This window comes from Buteo buteo, chromosome 4 (genome assembly GCF_964188355.1).
Source record: "Buteo buteo chromosome 4, bButBut1.hap1.1, whole genome shotgun sequence".
NCBI classification, from domain to species: domain Eukaryota; kingdom Metazoa; phylum Chordata; class Aves; order Accipitriformes; family Accipitridae; genus Buteo; species Buteo buteo.
Window position 1 is genome coordinate 48,723,871 of NC_134174.1, and position 19,495 is coordinate 48,743,365.

General features: G+C 43.7%; 1 protein-coding gene across 2 annotated transcripts; it reads right to left on the reverse strand.

Annotated features, from left to right (window-relative positions):
- Positions 1 to 728: 728 nt before the first annotated feature.
- Positions 729 to 19,435, reverse strand: LOC142030195 (annexin A8-like). 2 transcript variants are annotated; one of them, XM_075025963.1, is made up of 13 exons: positions 19,286 to 19,435; positions 14,180 to 14,226; positions 10,082 to 10,172; positions 9,724 to 9,818; positions 8,466 to 8,579; positions 7,535 to 7,625; positions 6,824 to 6,903; positions 6,143 to 6,202; positions 5,520 to 5,613; positions 3,667 to 3,762; positions 3,362 to 3,420; positions 2,417 to 2,539; positions 729 to 1,016 (listed from the first exon to the last, which is right to left on the reverse strand). In XM_075025963.1, exons 2-13 carry the CDS (start codon positions 14,198 to 14,200, stop codon positions 960 to 962), a joined length of 981 nt encoding a protein of 326 aa, XP_074882064.1. In that variant the 5' UTR covers positions 14,201 to 14,226; positions 19,286 to 19,435; the 3' UTR covers positions 729 to 959. The 2 variants fall into 2 exon arrangements, with proteins under 2 accessions (XP_074882064.1, XP_074882063.1); XM_075025962.1 differs by lacking the exon at positions 19,286 to 19,435 and adding an exon at positions 14,329 to 14,518.
- Positions 19,436 to 19,495: the final 60 nt, after the last annotated feature.

The window sequence follows — 19,495 nt, forward strand, 5'->3', positions numbered from 1 at the left end:
CGTGGAGAATCATTGGTCAAGGCAGACCCAAGCTTCTCAAAGCATTTCATCTTGTTCTCTGTATCACTGTCCAAATTGGGGGCCTCACTTAGCAAGCAGTAGGTGCAGTCATAGACATGGTGGGGAACTTCCAAGGGAGGCCACTGACTTCTGAGAAGTTACTGTGAAACCAGGAGCAGAAACAGGTCTGCTCCCAAGAGCAGGATATCCTATATTCACCAAAACCAAATCATCCACCCCAGTTTTGATTTCCCCACAGTCTGACATTGATGTCACACCCTGAACTTGTCAGTCTACCCCTGGAGACACTCACACAAGCAAGAAGGAAAACATGCACACAGCTTTCAACTTTCACATGCTTACAGCCAGTTTAGCTCTGCCATTCCCTGCTCCTTGGGGAGCTGCCACTGAAGTTATGCAGATAAGGCTGCTAAACCAGGCCCCTAGGACTGAATTCTCCATTCTGACCCATGCCCTAAAGCCTCATTAATGTCTGGGACTCCTTCCAGGCCCACCCTGCTAGCACCAAAGAAATGGTCAATGCTGTACCAGCTTGTCCTAGTGAAGTTAGCAAGGCTTCAGGACAGCCAAGCTTTGTAGGATTGCTCAGACTTGTGAAACACCTACAGAGGGTTTAAAAAAAAAGCGTTCAATTTCACATCCAAGTGCCATCCTTCACAGTGCATTAAAAAAGAAGGGAAATTGCACAGAACAAAATGGAAACAAAAAAGGAACACTCTCACTTGTGTTTGAAAAAGTGTTGGGGAAGTGAATAGTTTTTAATGTGTAATGAGCATCCACATCCTTCAGAAAGTTTTGGAAGTCTCGACCATTAATTTGATCTTCTTTTTCTCCCCGCTTGGATCAATGGGAAGGTTTTCTGCATGTACATTTTCAGACCCTTGTTCACTGTTAATTTTTTCGCTGGATTCATTTCAACATCTTCCTCCTAGATTTCGTCAGTCACTGCCACAGAGATTCAGCAAGGCTGTCTTGTAATCACCACTGGTGTCATCCTGTGGAGAAAAAATTAAAAATAAATAAATAAAAAAGGTGAATGTGGAAGTTCCTGTGCACACTCTGAGTGCTGACTTTGTTAGTCCATGGAATATGCTCACACAGGAAAAGGACTTTGGAAAGAGCAAGCCAGACTTCAGCAGAGTTACTGCCAGCTGACACACCACCAAAAGTGAACAGAGAAATGAGGCTTGTAGCTGCCACCTGAAATAACATTTATCAAGTCCAATTCTTTCCTTTGGAATCCAGGTGAGCAATTGATCAGGGCTCCATCCCACAGAGCAGCACAAAGTCAACATGAATGAGAGCGATCAAGCCTGTTGTGTTCAGATTTTATGTCCCTGGGTATTTGTGTAATGTCTCTCCCCTACAGGAAGAGAGAGGGCAGTATAGTTAGCCCTGACACATGACATTTTTTAAAAAAGCCACAAATACGACCATTTAGGTCTAGAGAAGCATTACAGAGAATATCACTAGATAAAATATTTGCTCACTTTGAATATTTTGTTACGACAGGTGTAAAGCCAGTTCTACTTCTCAGAAGGAATGAATATTCCATAAAGACCCTTGAAGACTGATCATTAATCAACATGACAGACACTGACAGTGTCAATTAGAAGAATCGGCCTTCATTACAGAACCAGACTTCCCATGGGGACTGCTAAGGATAGGGTTTCTGTGCCATTTGCACTGGGGGAGAGGAATGTCTCAGAGTCCTTAGGACAAATGGTAAAACCCAACATTTCAGCCCTAATAGGGGAGGGCCATTCACTCAGAGCTGAGACTCAAACCTCAAAAGCTATAATGAGCTTTGACAAGGTTCAGTATCTAAACCTATCTCACCACAGTATAGACCAGGCCTTCATCTGGGATTAAGTCAGCTAAAAAAAAACCCAACCCCCAAAACAACAGCAGCAGCAGCAAACCCCCCCAAAACCCACAAAGAACAAAACCACCACAAAGAAAAAGAAAAGAAAACAAAAAACCCCAGCACTGTTTTGACTTATATGGCACTGGCTTGAGGTAGTTAAGGACAGCAGAGAGAGATGAGAAAATGGCACACCAGTGTTGGAAGGGTATAACAGGGAGGATTAAATGAATCTAGATTTATCTAGGAGAACGAGGTGCACAGACACAGAGTCTGGTCCATGAAAAACCTGGAGCAGTCTCTCTTTGGGTTTGGCTTTGCCCAAGTCACTTGCAGAGCATACAGTCTGACTCACCTTTCAGGCACGTATGTCTCTCAAGGAGATGACTGTTAGTAGGCCTAACGAAGGAGAGCTATGATCTTAGCAGAAATGACATTTTTACCAAAAACAACCATGGAAGCATCCTGCAGTGCTGGACAGGTTAGGAATGTATGTGATGGCTAAGAACCATCATATCAAATCTTGCTTACCAGAATCATACTGGAGAGAGACTTTCCTGCAATACGCTTGAATTCAGCCTTTATAAGATTTAAGTCAACTTCACTTCGAGAAACAATCACCCTTATAAGAGTCCCATCGTGGGTGCCAGCTCCCTGGAATAACAGATATATCAGTCTGTGATGTTAGCAGGCGTTCAAGGGATAAGCTGTTGCAAACTGGTCCAGGACAGGAGGAGTCAGCTTTCAAACATTGCTTGGCACATGTTCTGCAGCACATCTGCTTCTCTTTCTGGAGGGCCACCCCCCCCACCCCCCCCGGGGCCACTCTCACTACCACAAGCCCACCATGGAAGTGTACTGTAATTCATGGCACATGTCAAATGCAAAAGCAAACATGCTACAGAGTTGGAAGTCAGCACTGAATACATGTTGTCCTTCTGCAGCATCACCCATGCAACACTTGGCTTCAACCAATATTGTTTAATCACTCACAGGAAAATTAAGATCACATTGATAAAAATAATCAGTCATCTCAGTTTTCCATGAAGTTGGGAGAGCTGACATCTTTTACGTATCAGTTAAGATTTACAGGGGCACAGTCTGCAGATGCCTTATGTGTCCCCATTTGGAACTCTTTCATTTTATGCTGCCATTGAATTGCTTCCTAAAAAAAAAAAAATATTGTGGTCCAGTCTATTAAGCTAACACTATGGGCAAAACTCCACCATGATCAACCTCCTAGAAAAGCCTCTTCCAGAAGTTTTGTACATGTTCCAGAAGGTGGGACTGGGGTCCTTGCAGACTCTTAAGTCAGAAAAGCCAGACTCCCTTTGTATTTCAAGCATAAAGGGTACTTTTCTTCCCAAGGTGTTTGGATTTCACCAAAACCTTGGCTCTTCTAATTTGAATTGGTAGAAGTCAGGTTACAAATTAAGTCCATTATGAAAACAAGTATGTTACAATGAAGAGTCTTACCTTTAAAGCATGGTACAGCCTCTCTGCAAAGTAGCAATGGACGTTCCTGGTGCATTTCACTGACATACAAAAAGATTCAGGAAGAATCAATGGTAATTCCAGTCCAGGGCAGCAGGTAACAGAGATTCAACATGCTTTCCACTAGTTCAGTGTGCCCCTGGGATCTGAGTTTATCTTATCAAAGAAATACCCTTTCCTTCCTACTAGATACCTTTATAAAGTAGATCCATCCCATAACAGTCAACTGCTGCAGGAGAAAAGGCAGCAGATTCAGACAAAAGAAAGGGAAATGTAGCCGCTCTTACCAATAGCCAGCATGGCATCCTCAAGTGAACCACGGGTTTCACTCTTGATAGAGTCTTCTATGCTCTTACCAGCCAGTTTCTGGTATTCTTCAAACACTGTTTGAAACACAAAGAACTTCAGTTTTTTACTAAGCAACTGCTCAGGCATTTTGTGCCCAATATTTACAGGTATTGCTTGTGTGGTGATATGAAAACACAGATCCCGCTAAAGCAATGGCCCCATTTGCACCAACTTCAGGAGACATTAGTCAAGCCCAGAAATCAGCTACAAAAAATAGATGGCAACGTTCACAAAAAGCCAATCCATCCATGTGTCTTAATTCCCTGCCTTCATTTGAAAACGCAAGTTCAGTCACCTCATATTCATTTGGAAATCTGGCCCTTCATGATTGTCTTTAACCACAGAAATGAAGCAGACAACAGAAGGTTAGGCACAACTCTGTCATTCGGTCTTTGTTGATGTCACTAGCTTCAGAAGCCAACATAAAATCAAATTAAATCTAGGACTATACTGCTCACAGTCCTTGGACTTTTAAATGATGACAAAAGTTTGGGAAAACTTACTATTTCAACCACAATTTTAAAAAAACAACTCAGGAAAGATGAGCAAAACACAGGTGCAGATTCCAAGGTATTTAAACTCCCACATTAACAAAAGCTCAGCAATGGGGTTGTTGTTCACCTTATACACTCTGGATACTCCAGGGTACAGAATTACAGATCTCAGTTTTGATTCCTAGATTTCAGACAAGGAAAGAAGGAAAACTGCCATGTAAGGCAATGGACATCTTAATGAAGTTTGCTCAGCATTCAAGATCAGATACCTAACATTAACACTCGGATGCTTCGGGGAAAGGCAATACCACAGAATAGGCAGATGGATACAACCTTCTCAACTTAGGCCTACTTTCCATGTATATATAAAAAAAATAGCTGCAACAATTACATTCAAGTTTTAAAGATAAACAGTTACAGAGGAAATTACTTTCTTGGTGATACAGTAGATCCCAAAGTAGGTTGCATCCTGACAACAACTGGTTGAAATTCAGTTCTTAAAGGCAGACCACCTTTTTTTGTTGTTTTCTAAGTGATGCTGGGAGAATAAATTTGAAACACAAGGGGGAGCTGGCCTCCAGGGCCTAGAAAACAGTCTCTGAAGACGTCAGCTTGAAAAAACACTCAGGCATACCTAATTTGTCACCAGCTAAATTTATCAGTTTAGGTCCAGCTGATTTACACAGTACTTGATATGCTTAGATTCAGCCAAAATAACAAAATCTGTTAGTCAGAGCCTTGGATTGCCTCAACATTTGTGAGATGACAAAGCCAGGTCTCTGCTGCACAGGGCAGTGGGGAGCTGAGGGCTCTCTTAGCTGGAGCTGGGTTAGTAGCTTCCATCCCAGCAGCCTCTGATGCCCTCAGAAGAACCTGGGGCAGAAATGGAGGGTGCACCCTGTGATTCTCCAGCACTGAATAACCAGCTACATTTTCAGTGATTTTTTTTTCCTAGAGGAACCCACATCCAAGTGGTCACAGGTCTGTCTGCTGCATGCTCCTACCTAGTTAGAAAGGGACTCACTCTCTCTCCTTGGGTTCACAAAAACAGCTATACTATCCAGCCATCACCACTGTATAAGGACTCCTAGATAAGCCACTTGATTCTCAGCAGCACTGTCTTTGTAAGTTTTCATGAAAGCTGCTGGCAGCTTTTGGTCACTGAGAGACCAAGGATTAGGAGACAGACTCAGATACTTATTTCTGACCACCCATCTCTCCTATCTATAGCCCTGCCTCTTCTTGGCTAAAGAGGCTTCTCATTTCAGAGGCTTGGGAGTATGGGCTCTGCTCCATACCTTTCAGCAAGTGTGTGGCACTCCTTGTGCACAAGATGGTGATGAACTGCATCTCATCAGTGCCCTGTATCTTCTCCCCAGCAGCATAAAGAGTCTGTAATTTAACACACAATTGTTAGAGAGATGTTCTGTGTGTGCAGCTGGTAAAGGAACAGAGTTTGGCTCAGTGTAAAGGGGTTTGAAGTAACCTAAAATACTGCACAAACTAGACTGTTGTCTTGGAATGGTTGACTATGAAAAACCTTGACTATGTCTTCTAGTCAAATTGTAGCAGCCACTATCTCCACCCTTTCCATCCCTCCTGCAGCAGCTGAAGCAGCCAACAATACTCTTGAGGTCTCTTCCCTATTCTTTGCTGTCCCACTCCACCATACCCTCATACTTTCACATATCAAAAGCAGCTGAGCCCAAGCCCAGCTCTCATCACTCTTTGGAACAGTAAGGCTCAGCAATGCAGGCAAAATTGAAGAACCCCAAGTTGCTTCTGCTTGAAGACCACCCCTCCACAAGCTATCATGCCTCCAACCCTCTGCTGACCAGGACTTTGCTGCCCACTGAAGCACTCTGAAGTTCAAGACAAGTGCGAGGCAGGCATATCACTGATCACAGGCATTTGACAGTACCTCTGCATCCTGAAGAGCCAGTGTTGTGTCCACATAGAGAGTGGCATTGTCCCTCTCACCCTATGAGAAGAAAAGGAAAGGTAACCATTTTGTCTTATGAAGATTCTTCCATATAAGGATTGCAGTGTACATTCTGGGCAAAAATCATTATCCTTCTCAGCTATCTATTTCTGCAGAGTACGCAAGCAGTAATGTTTCAGACAGCACAAGTGCTAACTCCTTCACTGAAAGGCACTGAAATCAGTCATATAAAGTGGAGTCAAAAAATTGCTAAGTTATTCTGCTGCTAGGCAGGAAAATTCAGAAAACATGATAGGATAAATGCATCCAAATGCACTCAGCATTGAGGGCACAGACCCTGGAAGAGCGGTGAATCATAGTTGAGGGGCATTGTTTTCTAAGACCCTTGTAGAGTGCAATGGCTTTACACATATGTAAAAGTGAGGTGTCTCCCTGCAGCAGAGCTAAGTTCCCAGCTCTCTCACTGCTGCTAAGGGAGGGAGGGTTCACTGCTTCAGTCACACTGAAGCCGAAACACAGATCCAGTCCAAGTAACATGTTTGTCTCTGCAGTTTATCTGGTGATCATGACTGTATTGCCTCTTCTATTGCACGTCTGCTCCAAAAAGGAAGAGAAAAATGCAAAGATCTTTATACCCTCATTTCTCTTCTGTAGCTTTACCTGAAGAAGGCAAACCAGAATCTGTTCAAAGTAGCCACTTGTTTCCGATTTTATGTCTTCTTCCAGATCAGAACCATATTCTACCCAAGGGAAAGAGAAGGACAAGGGAAAGATTTATTATTTGGGTTATACAGTCAGGATATTACCAGTCACCCAGGGACACACAATAGCCTGACACTAGTCAAGAAGGTCACTAGGGAAATAAACAGGGCTGAGATCAGCTCACACCCTCAGTGATACCCAGGTCAGCATTTGCATCCGACTGAGTCACTAGCTCCACTGATGTCCAAGGCATAAACATACAGCTAATGTTGCAGACATAGTTTAAGGGACCAAAAAGATATCAAATATTTTCAAATACATATTTGGTAAATTCCAATCTAGAATGTATTTAATGGGGAGAAAAAGCCAAGCACACAGCTATAGTTTTGTTTGCATTCTGACAATAGCCAGTGTGGCCAAACTGAATCAAATTTGTGATTTGCTGACCTTTTCCTGTAGCTGGATGGAGACCTAGAAAGGGATTTTAAAATTTTCTCAGCATAGCTATGTTCTGTTTGCCAGGCTGAAAGCAGAGTTAGGTTACACCTTCTTGCTTTTAAGAACCCCATTTTCCTGCTGACAGTGCTAGTTGGTAACACCATTCCTGCTGTGCAATCAGGCAGTCACACATTGCTCTGACCACACAAATCAGAGCCCCAGGCACTTTACCTTCTTTGTAAGCCTTGATTATCTCTTTGATCTGTGCTTTTGTCCGGGATGCCAGGATCTCTATGATAACACCTTCACTGGTTCCCACACCCTTTAATAGAAAACATAGTGGAGAAATAAAGGTGGAGAAAGGAATCTAGTCATGGAGTATAATTTATTGCTAGAGAAGTATGGTCAAGAGAGGAGTCTGATGGCAGCAAAGTGTTAGGCTATGTGCTGAGCTGTGAGAAACTGTCATGATGAAAGCACATTTGGGTTGAACACGGTTTCTTTTACTGAGGTGCCTCATTTGTAAAGGATGATTTTATGTAACCCTGCACTTCTGGAATACATTTCTGGATTCGGCTCTTTGGTGACAGACAGTGTTAGAGGGATACAGGGAGACCAATGCTTGTCTAGTCAGTCCATCTTTGTACTGTTTTAATAGACTTCTCTGCATCTGAAACTTGAAAAGATACTCTATCAATAGGTAGGATCCCAGCCAAACTCAGCCTGGCCCACGCACCACCACTTCTTGATGTCTTAAAGGTTTCACATCTCAGGTGAGGTGTCAGGGCAGTAGCTTTGTGTCATTGAGCTCCATTCAGGAGAGGCACTGCAGAAAGCAGCAAAGAGGTGTTTAACTGAAGACCGTAATCTGTGGATGTTCATTCCTTGCCAAAGCTGAATTTAGTTTTGCTGTTGCCTTCCCCAGGCTCTATGAGACACATATTTGCAGAAACTCTCATACAGTCCTAAATATTAAAGCAGCATTTCCCCCCAGAATTTGCATTAATAGTACAATTGGCTATTTCTCAAAGGCTACTGCTAATAACAAACTTAAACATGTAACAGTCCAGTTATTACCACTTGCATTAATAAGCACAGTTACAGGAAATTAGCACTGTATCTGTGCTACTACTACTTAAGTATTAGCATGCAATTCACTTACCTTCATGGCATCATAGAGCTCCTTGGCATCATACTTGAATGGGGAGTACATGAGAGCTACAATGAGCCTCTCAAAGTTGCCACTCAGTTCAGACTTCAGGCTTTCAATCAGATCCTGTTAAACATGCATCACACGGTTACATAAAAAGCCTCACAGGGTGTTTTTAATGCCCAGTGCTGTTTCCATCTCCATGGCTTACAACAATGAAGCTGAATGACAGTATTGCATCGATAGTTTATTAGAAAAGGTCCTGGGACTGAAAAAGGCACATAAATCCAAAAGGGGATTTGTCTAGGTCCTTCCACATTCCCTGTTGTCCCAATACTCAAGCTTCTCCCAGGTACTAATTAATTCTGCAGCAGAGTAGGTAAGGTTAAAATCTTCCTCCACCCTGCTTTACTGTGTGAGCAGAACCAGGCAGCTGAAGGCCTTGAATTGAGCAAGGGATGTAGCTTCAGACCGAGCTGATTCCCAAAGTCTGCATATAAACATGCACCCAGGACTTTTGCAGAATCAGGCATGCGGTCTGTTTGAAGACAGATTTCAAACTTTCCTTTTACTATAAGGCAGGTTTTTTTAGGTTATGACTCACCCTGTTTTAGTGGGATGCAAGCACTCTATTCATTGTCCCATACTTGCCCTCCCCCCCATTTGCTTCCCTTTCCAAGGTCCTTGCATGGCAGTCCCCTTTCCAGCAAGGGTTGTTGGAGACTCCAGAGTAGGGCTGGTGGCAGAGTTTTCTGGTGGAAAAGTTTTCCCAATAAAAGTAAGATTTTTATCAAAGACAGAAAGATAGCCACAGGAAAACATGGTTGTCAATAACCGCAGTTTGTTTTCATTTTCAGAATTTCCAAATGTAATTAAATAAGTCTTTAAATTGAAATTTCTTTGGCATTTAAAAGGGCCCCAAACCAATATTTTACTCAAAATGCCACTCTGAAAGATTCGGGTTTTGTTACAGCTTTGAAAACAATATGAAGTTACATTTTAAGTTAAAATAGATTTTAAAAAAATATTTCTGGTCAAAATGCATTTTACAAAAAAAAAAAATTACAATCTTTGGGGGAAAACCATTTTTTTCTGACCAAAAATTAATTTCACACATTCAGCCCAGGCCTTATAAATAAATATTAATCTACTTGTTTGCAAAAGACCTGCATATTGTTTGCATCATGCTTGCAGTATGAACTGTACACCCATTTACTACATCCTGCATGCAGTGAAACAGTGACTGATTATGACTTTGTTTTGGAAGAACCTTTCCAAACTGTCCTTTGAAGGATTTGGCAATCTGTTGACGCTGCATATTGCTCCTTTTGGTTAGGACATCAATTATAGCTTGTTCATCAGTCCCTGTGGAGAGCAACAATAAGCCATAAACACAGTGCATAGAATAAGTTGAGACTAGCCCAAAATCCCAATTCAAATATTCAGACAACCTTCCATGGTTCATTGCCTTCATGTAGAAGTTTAAGTATGTACTGAGGAAACTTTAATTTTTAATTTTTTACATTAAAAAAAAGTGATATATCTGGCTGCAACTTTCTTAAGGAATGCCTTTCAACTTGGCAGTTATAAGCAGAACATAGAATTACATGTGGTTGGAGTCAACTCACCAAGCCCTTTCATGGCCTTGTACAGAGTTTGAGCATCAGGTGCAGGGTCAAAGTTTAAAGCACCTGTCACGGACCTGCCCTCTGCTTCGCTCTGAAAGAAGAAAAATACAGGACTTTTCACCACTGCTTTTCATTAGCTGAAGAAAAAGTATTTTGAAACTACATTAAGATTATTCATTGCCTACACATGGGGAAGGCACAGAAAAGTGGGGGGATTGGTTCAAAGTCTCTCAGCAGAGCAGAGCTCCAAAGAGAACACAAGTTTCCTGACTCCACCTGTCTGTACCAGCCTTTGGCTCCTGGCAGAAACGTGAAGTGCAAAGCATGACTGACACTGCTGCAACAGTCATTAGGTGCAGGCGGTCTGGCAGAAAAAGCTGAGTAGGCTAGACTTTTCTATTCACCCCTTAAATACAATGTGTCACAGCATCTATGCTATCGTATCATATTGCATTTCCCAGTGGTTTGGTGCAGGGTAGTTTTTACGTGTAGTTTTTCGATTCCATGGAATAGTCATGCTCTCACATACCATTTTTCTAAGCAGCAGCTTTATTCTGCTGCTGTGCTTCTGCACAGCAGGTTTCAAGGACACATTTCCACTAGAAGGATTTGGGCCAAGAAACTACTTTGAAGAAAGAGATCCATCTGGAGGAGTGCAGGTTTGACGTTCTCCTCTGAACCAAGGGCCAACTACACAGGTATCCTCCAGACAGACCCCTAAGGCACTGCCAGTGTGAGAGTCCCAGGGCAGAAAGACACACAAACTTATTCAGTCATCACAAGGTAGTAGGGCCATCAATCAGAACCCAGGCTTAAGAGCTTCAATTTAACAAAAGCTGTTAGTCAAGGGATTGGCTTGAATACGTTGACACATCTCTAACAATAAGGTCCTATCAACGGGATCACAAGAGTGGTTAGGCATAAAGAGTCGTCACCACTTTATTCCAATAATGGACACAATTTTCTCTTTCTTAGCAGCAGAGAGATTTAAGTTGCCCCAGGAAATGACTATATTCTCATAAATTTACTTGCAGGGATAGGTTAATATTGAACTAATGAAATCAGCATGACCTGATGGATTTTTCAAAGGGGATGGCTTTCACAGTCAGATAAAAAGCACCTTCAAATGAGAGCTTACAGACCAGAAGGAATCACTATAGTTATCTGACTTGCATAACATGGACCACCAAGTGCCACCTACCAGCCTCCTGCTATGATGCAAATCCCTTCTGTTCTTATTTCTTGTGTGAAAGAGGGGTCTACCCCCTCTTCTCTTAGAGTCCTTCTAGGTCATCCAAGTTGTCCTCAGGGTGGCTGTGGGCAAACCAGCTCAGGTGTCCTTGTTGAGTGCTTTACCAGTAGATATATCTGGCACACGTTTGCAGGCCAGCCCTTTTGCCAGCCGAGCTCTCGGAGCAGTGACAAGCAACCGTAAGGCAATTATGGTCATCAGTCAGCAAGATCTGGAGAAGTTTGCTCTACAGCCAGCACAGAGACAGACTCCTGTGCTACCACACCTTGCTCCCAGCAGAAAGAGCAGCTGTGAAGCAGATGGTGTTAACAGGAAACTTCTCAATAGATGCAGCTTTGAATCCCAGTGATTACTGAGCAGCAACTTTAAGGCTCTGGTGAAGCCGTCACTGCAGAAAGAGCAGTAACAGACTAAAGCATTGCCACCCCCAACAGTTTGTCATCAGCCTGGAACAGTTTGGCTTAGTTGGCAGGACCATTGCAAGTGTTCCTTTTCTGGTCCTCTGTGAAGTCAGCCAGCACCACCACAACTGCCCTGGAAAGCAGGTTACGCTCATCCATCTGATTTTGCTCTGAAAAAGATGGACAATGCTCTCTAGCTGCAGGCAAGGACAGTCAGAGTGAAAGAGGGAGTGCAAAGCTGAGCTTTCATTTGGAGGCAGGGGAAACAAATTAAACAATGGCCCTTTTTGGTACTAATTCCAATAAACATTTACAGCCCATCCTGGCTTAAGTAGCACACTCATGACTCACTCATACACCTCACTCTCTGTGTATGTAATTGTTCCAGCACAGGTACAATCACAACAGGTTTCCAGAGAAACCCTGTTCAGTTTGGAGCTGTTTCTCAGATGAATTGATTCTACAGTTACCTAACTGAAACTACTGGAGGCATCTTTGTAACTCATGTGAAGATAAGTAATTGGCACAAAAGCAACGGAATCAGCATACCTTACAGCTGATGTTCTGAGACATTTTACCTATAAATGAAAGTGAGGGGGATTAAAAGTTTTCCTACCAAAATATTTTCAATAAACTACTGTTTAGGTTTGAAAAGCTGGAATTTGAGGACAGGTGGGGTTACTGGCTTCTTTTTTTTTTCAGTGGAAAGTTTCTGAAAACGTTTCACATTTTTTCATTCTTTTTACTTTTAAACTCTATTTTTAATGAAGGGTTTAGAAAACCAAAACAATTTTTTACCATCCTTCCTTTGCCCTCTCATCTCCTACTCATACCCTAACCCCCTACCACTCTAACAGGTAAGAGATTGCTGGAGCTTTCAAGAGCTTTTCTCCTTTTCTCACAGTAAGTTTTCAGATGATTTCCACCTTGTGCGGTAGTGGGGAACAGATCAGCAGAAAGGGAAAAATTAAAGTGAGAGCTACTCCAAGCTTTGGGAAAAAAAAAAATTCATTTTACTATACTAAACTTCCAAGAGGAAATAAGGAGGCAGAGGGAAATCAGCAGAAATGAAGATTACAATTTTAACCTTTCTGGGAAAAAAAAAAAAAAGATCATGATATATTTTGATATCAGGAAAGTTTCCTATCTGAAGCTTACTGAAGGAAAGTAGGAATTAGCTTGGTATTCACCACCCCACAAGGCATTTTAGTTAGGTTTTGCTTTGCTTTTTTCTCTAGTTCCCACCCCTTGGTTGCAAAATTGTAACTGAGAACCTGAAAAATGGTCATATCCATGCAAAGTGGTTTCTCACTCCTTGATGACGTATTGCACCTGAGGTAATAGAATACACTACAAGGCAGCTCTCTCCTATGCTTCCCAGGTACCTCTGCTGGCATGTGGCAGCAGAGGCCCCTTGTCCCCTGCTCAACCACCCATGCCAGGACCACCAGTGCCCCAGGTGGGAGACAAGCAACAGCCCTTGAGCCTCGGTGCAGGCTCACCCCTTGCACAGGCTGCTGAAACAACAAGTGGGGGGACTCTGGGACAAATCTTTCCACAAACAAGACAAAAGCAGCGCAGAGAAAGCCTGTGCACTACTGGCAGTGGTGCTGGGCAGGGGACAGGGCTGGGAAAGAAGTCTTCTCTACCAGTACTGCTCCATCACATGTCTCCAGCAGGTCTCTTCTAGGCTTTGGCTTATAGTTATCTGGAGATAAAGTCTGGGAGTAAACCCGGCCTTCCACAGAGGCTAATGGGAGAGCTGCCGTGGATGGCAGCAGAGCTGCGTTCATCACCAGATCTGCCTGCCGCCTGGCCTCAGCCGTACCCCGGAGGCTGCCTCAGTGCACCCCATGAGCATCCCCCCCATCCTGCCACATTCCTCCCAAAGCCACAAGATTTTAAAAGAGAACATACACAGCATTTCTGGCTCCTAGCAGACAGACAGGGTGCTCAAGTCCACATTGTCATTGCAATATTAAAAAGACACTGTGGCTTGACCACATCTCCCTCTGTGACCACAGCCTGCCAGCACAACTGGGGACCAAAATGGGGACAGGTCTGTGCCCTGAACTTACTGCCACAAGAGAAGGGAGTGGACAAGGAGCCACAGCTTGCAGACCTCAGCTGGGTAAATTTGCTGTTGCCCGGTATCACCTCCCCATGTACACAGGCACACAAACAGCCCCCTGCACCACTCTCAACTGAAGGACCAGAGAGAGTCTGCTCTTCTTCTTAAAGTCAGCAATCATGTTAACAACCTTCCTCAATCAAGGTTTTGAAGTGCTGAATGCTATTTTATAGTCAGAAAACCAATAAATAGGTCTCGTTGATTTTTAAAGGGAAACATCTCATTCCCACACAGTGCCTGATGCAACTCATCAGTTACCTTATTATGGTGCCAAAAAAATCAGGGTGTCTTACTTCAATATTTCCTCTACTTACCCAGGCCTTCCACCATGCCATTGCAGTCTCAGTAGTGATACCTGGGTCTGTTGGAGAAGAAAACCACACACATCACACCTCATGGTCAGAGATTTGAAGGGGGTAGAGGGAGAAGAGGAAGAAACAAAAGTTCTTTTCAATAAACTTACCACAAGAAAACCTGAATAACTGTACTCCTCAGGAGGCTTATTCCCTCTGGAAGCTGCAGAATGTAACTGGCCTCTGTGCTGGGAACACTAGGTATAAACCATCCTTATCTACAGATTCCACGAGGCAACGCCCTCAAACATGGCTCAACCTGTTTTTCACATATGATCTCACAGGGAGAGATCAAGTTGCTTAATAAACAAGGCTTCCCTTGTGAGAAGCCCTACATTCAACCTTGTTGACTAAAGCTCATTGTAATATTTCCACTGCTTCTCCCCATACACACCCTTCCCTGTTAACATTGTGGCCTCTGGCACAACCAGGTAATTTCTCAGCGTAAAACTCCACTGAGACTCGATGAATTCTGCTATAACAGAATAAGCCACTCACTATTATGGACTCTTTCTAGCTCTACCGATCTGGAACACAGCAAAATAGGACTTGAGAAACTTGATAAACCCTCCTCTACCTCCCTTCCTACAAAAAGCGTATTTCAAAAAAACCAAACCAAACCAAACCCAAAACCCCAAAACACGCCACAAACACAGCCAGACCCCACACCATACACATCCTACACTTTACAGTAAAGCTCAATAAAGCAGCAGACTGTACAGAGACTTGGGAGGTTCCCCCATCCCATACCTAGTCTTACATGGCATGTGTCAAGAAGCATTTCTAGGCTAACATAGGACCAGCACGTTTAAGGCTAATAACTTTCAGTAATGCCAACCCCAGCTAACGTGTCATAGGGCTTGCACTAGCTGCTGTGACATGTTAAGGCTTAGGAGTAGTGTGTGAAATTTTTTTTTTTTTTCCTTTTTGTGTTTGATTTAAAAAGAGCTGAACAGCTCGTAATGCCTGAATTTGGAGAAATGTTTCTGTGAAATCAGCTGAAATATGTTATGGTCATAGCAATATTTTCCTGTCTAGACTTCTGTCAGAATCCACCCATGCCAGCATTTATTTATTTATTTTAAATGGAAAGCTGCCCTGATGGAAATGTTTCCACCAACTATATCTTGACACTTGCTATATAGGAGCTTTGTCCCCTCTCACATTTACAGACCCTCCTGGGATGCTGGGTAAACACCAACCTATGGGCCTCTCTTATTTCCTTCCCACACACTGCTATTTCACTTAACCCAGTGGGGTCCCCGATGGCCTGGGAAGCTGCCCCAGCTATTCCCAAGAGAACAAGCTGTGCCAGCTGCTCCTGCCTCAAACACATCCATCATGGCTAGCGCAAGTTGTGAAGGAGGAGGCATTGCCCTTGACATGATAAGCATGCTGCTAGGGTCTGCCCTGGCTTGGTTTCTAGCCACGTTTGAGAGGCAGGTTCATGAACAGCACACAGCAATGAGAGCTCATGAGTGGGCCTTCATTCCTCCTCCTCCTGGGGGTAAGGCGGATTCACAAGCAGGGTGGATTTGCTTCTGCTGGATCCCAAGGCTGTGCGTGGCTGGCTACGTGTGCCTTTTCCCTGTGTTAGGATTTAATTGGGTCAGCTTGCCATGGAGGTCAGCTTTCTTGAGGACTCCAAGGACAAAGAAGCCCTTCTAGACAGAAAATGGCAGAGTTACAGCGAACAGCTGTAGGTCACAGAGGGGAGCAGAGACCAAACCAGACAGAAAATAGGAAAAAGCCCAAGTGGTTGTTCTTACCAGCAGGAACTAAAAAGGCTGTGCACGGACAGAACAGGGGATTTTAATGCAGAGAAACACTGACCAGAATTTAAGAAATCAATATGGATGGTCTAGGAAAAGTCTGGAGAACCTGAACCCTGCAGCAAGGCTCAGAGCAGCGCTGCACAGCTGTAATACAGACCAGAGCAGTCGGCACTCGCAGGCCAGTGGAGCAGGAGGAAGACACTACAGTCCAATATCCCTTTTCATTGCACAGATGCTGTTGAACTGAGTAGGTTTAAAAAATGAACAGACTCATCTTTACTGCACTTCTCGTCCGTCCCTCAGCACACATGCTGCGTATGTGAGTAAGCTTATCCCTAGTTCCCGCACTTTCATACTGTGTACCAGAGACACACACACATCTTTTACGGCATCAGTAAGCTATGCAAGTCACAACCTCACATACAGCTCAGTGATTACCCTCAGGAACATGTAAAACTTCAGAAAAGGGGCAGAAGATGATGCACAGGTTCTCCCAAGACTCACCGTCTCACTCCCCCCGCCTCGGGGCCATTTTTGCATCTCAGGTAATACTCCTTTTTGGAAAGCGAACTCCAAACGCACTAACAAGACTGTCAACAGAAACACTGCCCAACATCATATTAAGGTGGTTAGAACTGGGCTTGGACAACAATCCTGTTTGCTTGTACTGTAGGGTACTGTACTGTGGTACCTCCACAAAATACGGTCATCTCTCAGCAATATGCAGGAGAAATACCTGGGCAGTGGCTCAATTGTGCTGTGGATACAGACACCTGTAGAGTGTCTGCACAGTAAACCTTTCTCCAGCCTCATCCACAGGCCTCCTCTAGGCTTTCAAGGAGTCCCTGCTCCTGCTGATACACCCAGCACAGCCATTGGCCAGCAACAGTGGGCAGAAACCTCCAGCATAAGAGGAACATGCACCATGATCAGGTTTGGTTTGTGCATTTTTAAGCCATTTGGTCCAAATCAATTTTCAGCTAGACAAAATGAAGATGCTACCTATGTACTTAGCTTTTCTTGACCCAGCCCTTGGGACTTTCCAAGCTTGAATCAGTGACATTGTATCAGGACAGCTCCATATTCAGTTAGCATAAGGAAAGTTATAAAAAGTCACAAGCAGGATTTTGCTCAACCTTTTTCCAACACCCAAAACATTTAAGGCATAACAAAAAGGTGCTGGGAGCCTTAGAAAAGTACATTACTGGCATTACTTCAAGAAGCTTTTACCACCCATTAAGCTCTGGCTGTTCTCTTTTAGGTTGAATGACAGCAGTCTAAAGGATGCTCTAATTTAGACTGAGGATGACTAAAGTCTTCTAGGGTGCAGAGGCAACCCCCTTTTCCCCAATCCCATCTGTAAGTTTGTAAAATCTGGCCCTATGCCTGGAAAGTTTCAGGCCAGGAGCTGACTGCTTTGGAACATGAACACATGGAAACCAGGTTCTCAACTGCTCAGCAATTTCACTTACTCCATGGCTTTCACCTCTAATAGAACTTTTTCAAGCCTAACAAGAACAGTACAGCCCATTGGGAATTTCACCCCAAAGTTTGTATTTGTTTGGTTTTTTTCAGCCAGGAACTTGGAAATCAAGTGGAATCATTATGGAAACAACAGACCAAACACAGATACTTTTGTGCACATCAATAATCTGGTAATCATATAACATAACTACTTAAACCTGAGGAAATTAGAGCATACTCCTCAGACCAAACAGGAGAGAGGTATTCTGCTACAAGGCTAAAAATTAGCTAACTTTCTCCAATCCAGTCTGTAAGCAATACCATGTAGAACTGTAGCTCTGATGAGGACCCAATTCAGCAAACTGCAGGATTCTTTTTTTATGCATAAAAGAAATCACCAAACTCATGCAGTACTATGTTTTTCAGGTCTGGACATTACGCCCTTACTTACAAGCCTTTTAGCTCAACACCCATTATTAACACCTTGCCCTACCTTCCAGTGACTCACAGCAGTCTCCTGCCGCAGCAGCTGCTACGTTTGCAGACAGGATTGCACTCTCTCACTATGCAAACTGCACTAGTGTCGTGGTTTAACCCCAGCCAGCAACTAAGCACCACGCAGCCGCTCACTTACTCCCCCCCATCCAGTGGGATGGGGGAGAAAACCAGGAAAAGAAGCAAAACTCGTGGGTTGAGATAAGAATGGTTTAATAGAACAGAAAAGAAGAAACTAATAATGATAATGATAACACTAATAAAATGACAACAGTAGTAATAAAAGGATTGGAATGTACAAATGATGTGCAGGGCAATTGCTCACCACCCACTGACCGACACCCAGCCAGTTCCCCAGCAGCGAATCCCTGCCCCCCCCCCCACTTCCCAGTTCCTAAACTAGATGGGATGTCACATGGTATGGAATACACTGTTGGCCAGTTTGGGTCAGGTGCCCTGGCTGGGCATGAGAAGCTGAAAAATCCTTGACTATAGTCTAAACACTACTGAGCAACAACTGCAAACATCAGTGTTATCAACATTCTTCACATACTGAACTCAAAACATAGCACTGCACCAGCTACTAGGAAGACAGTTAACTCTATCCCAGCTGAAACCAGGACAACTAGTTTCATCCTACAGATTTTAAGCCACTATATAAACAACTCCAGAGACCAGGCACTACCTTCTTCTTCTTCTTCTTCTTCTGCTGCTGCTGCTGCTGCTGCTGTTACTTCCCCCCCCCCCTTTTTTTTTCCCCTCTCTTTCCTGTTTATCACTACTTAAATGGATATGAGCAGCTGAATGCCCTCACAGTTCTTAAGAGCAAATGCCCTTACATCTACTAATCAGCTCACCATCACCTGAAATCAGATCATTATATGAGAGAGCTGTGTAAATTTGCTAGCAAGCCAATCCAAACAAAAAGTTATTGTCTGTTTATGAGAGAGGTGTGAGCTGAGGAAAACGAGCAGATGGGGAAGGCAGCAGTTTTGAGCAAGGAGAGCATCTGTAATGCAAACATAGAGTTGCTAAAGCCTAAAAAAATTGGACTTCCCTACCTGGCAGCTCACCGCTCACCCTGCCCTTTCCTCTTGTGCCTTTGAACCATCTTCCACAGTGAAAATGACCCCAAAATAGGATTACTTCCATTTGAAAATCCCTAGCACAGCTTAATTTTCCAAGTTTCCTTTATAACTGCAAGCAGCTTCGTGCCAAGTATCATAAGAGAAAATTCATGTCTATATGTTGGGGGCTGGTGGTGGTGGTGTTCAATCACAGAAGCAGCAATAGAGTAAAAACTCAGGGCTGACTCCCCCCAGCACCTTCGTACCTCAGGAGGACGAGCCCCGGGGTCAGCAGGGACAGCCAGTGCTGCAGGGGATTCTGCGCAGAGGTTTTGCAGAGGTTAGCGAAGGGTGTGTTGACTTTGCCTTTCCAGAGCACCTTTGCTGCACAGGGCCCCTCTGCTGCCGGTGGTAGAGCCAGGGTGAGGCACTAACACAAACACAGCAGAGCACAATCCCTTGGCTTGCTCTTCCTC

Excerpts from the sequence above, each read along its gene's own strand:
- LOC142030195 (XM_075025963.1), bottom strand. The coding sequence starts at position 14,200 with ATGGCATGGTGGAAGGCCTGG. Across the intron at positions 6,904-7,534 it reads AATCAAGGCTTACAAAGAAG|AATATGGTTCTGATCTGGAA; the intron begins GTAAAGTGCCTG and ends TCCCTTGGGTAG. Across the intron at positions 3,763-5,519 it reads TGCCACACACTTGCTGAAAG|TGTTTGAAGAATACCAGAAA; the intron begins GTATGGAGCAGA and ends TGTTTCAAACAG.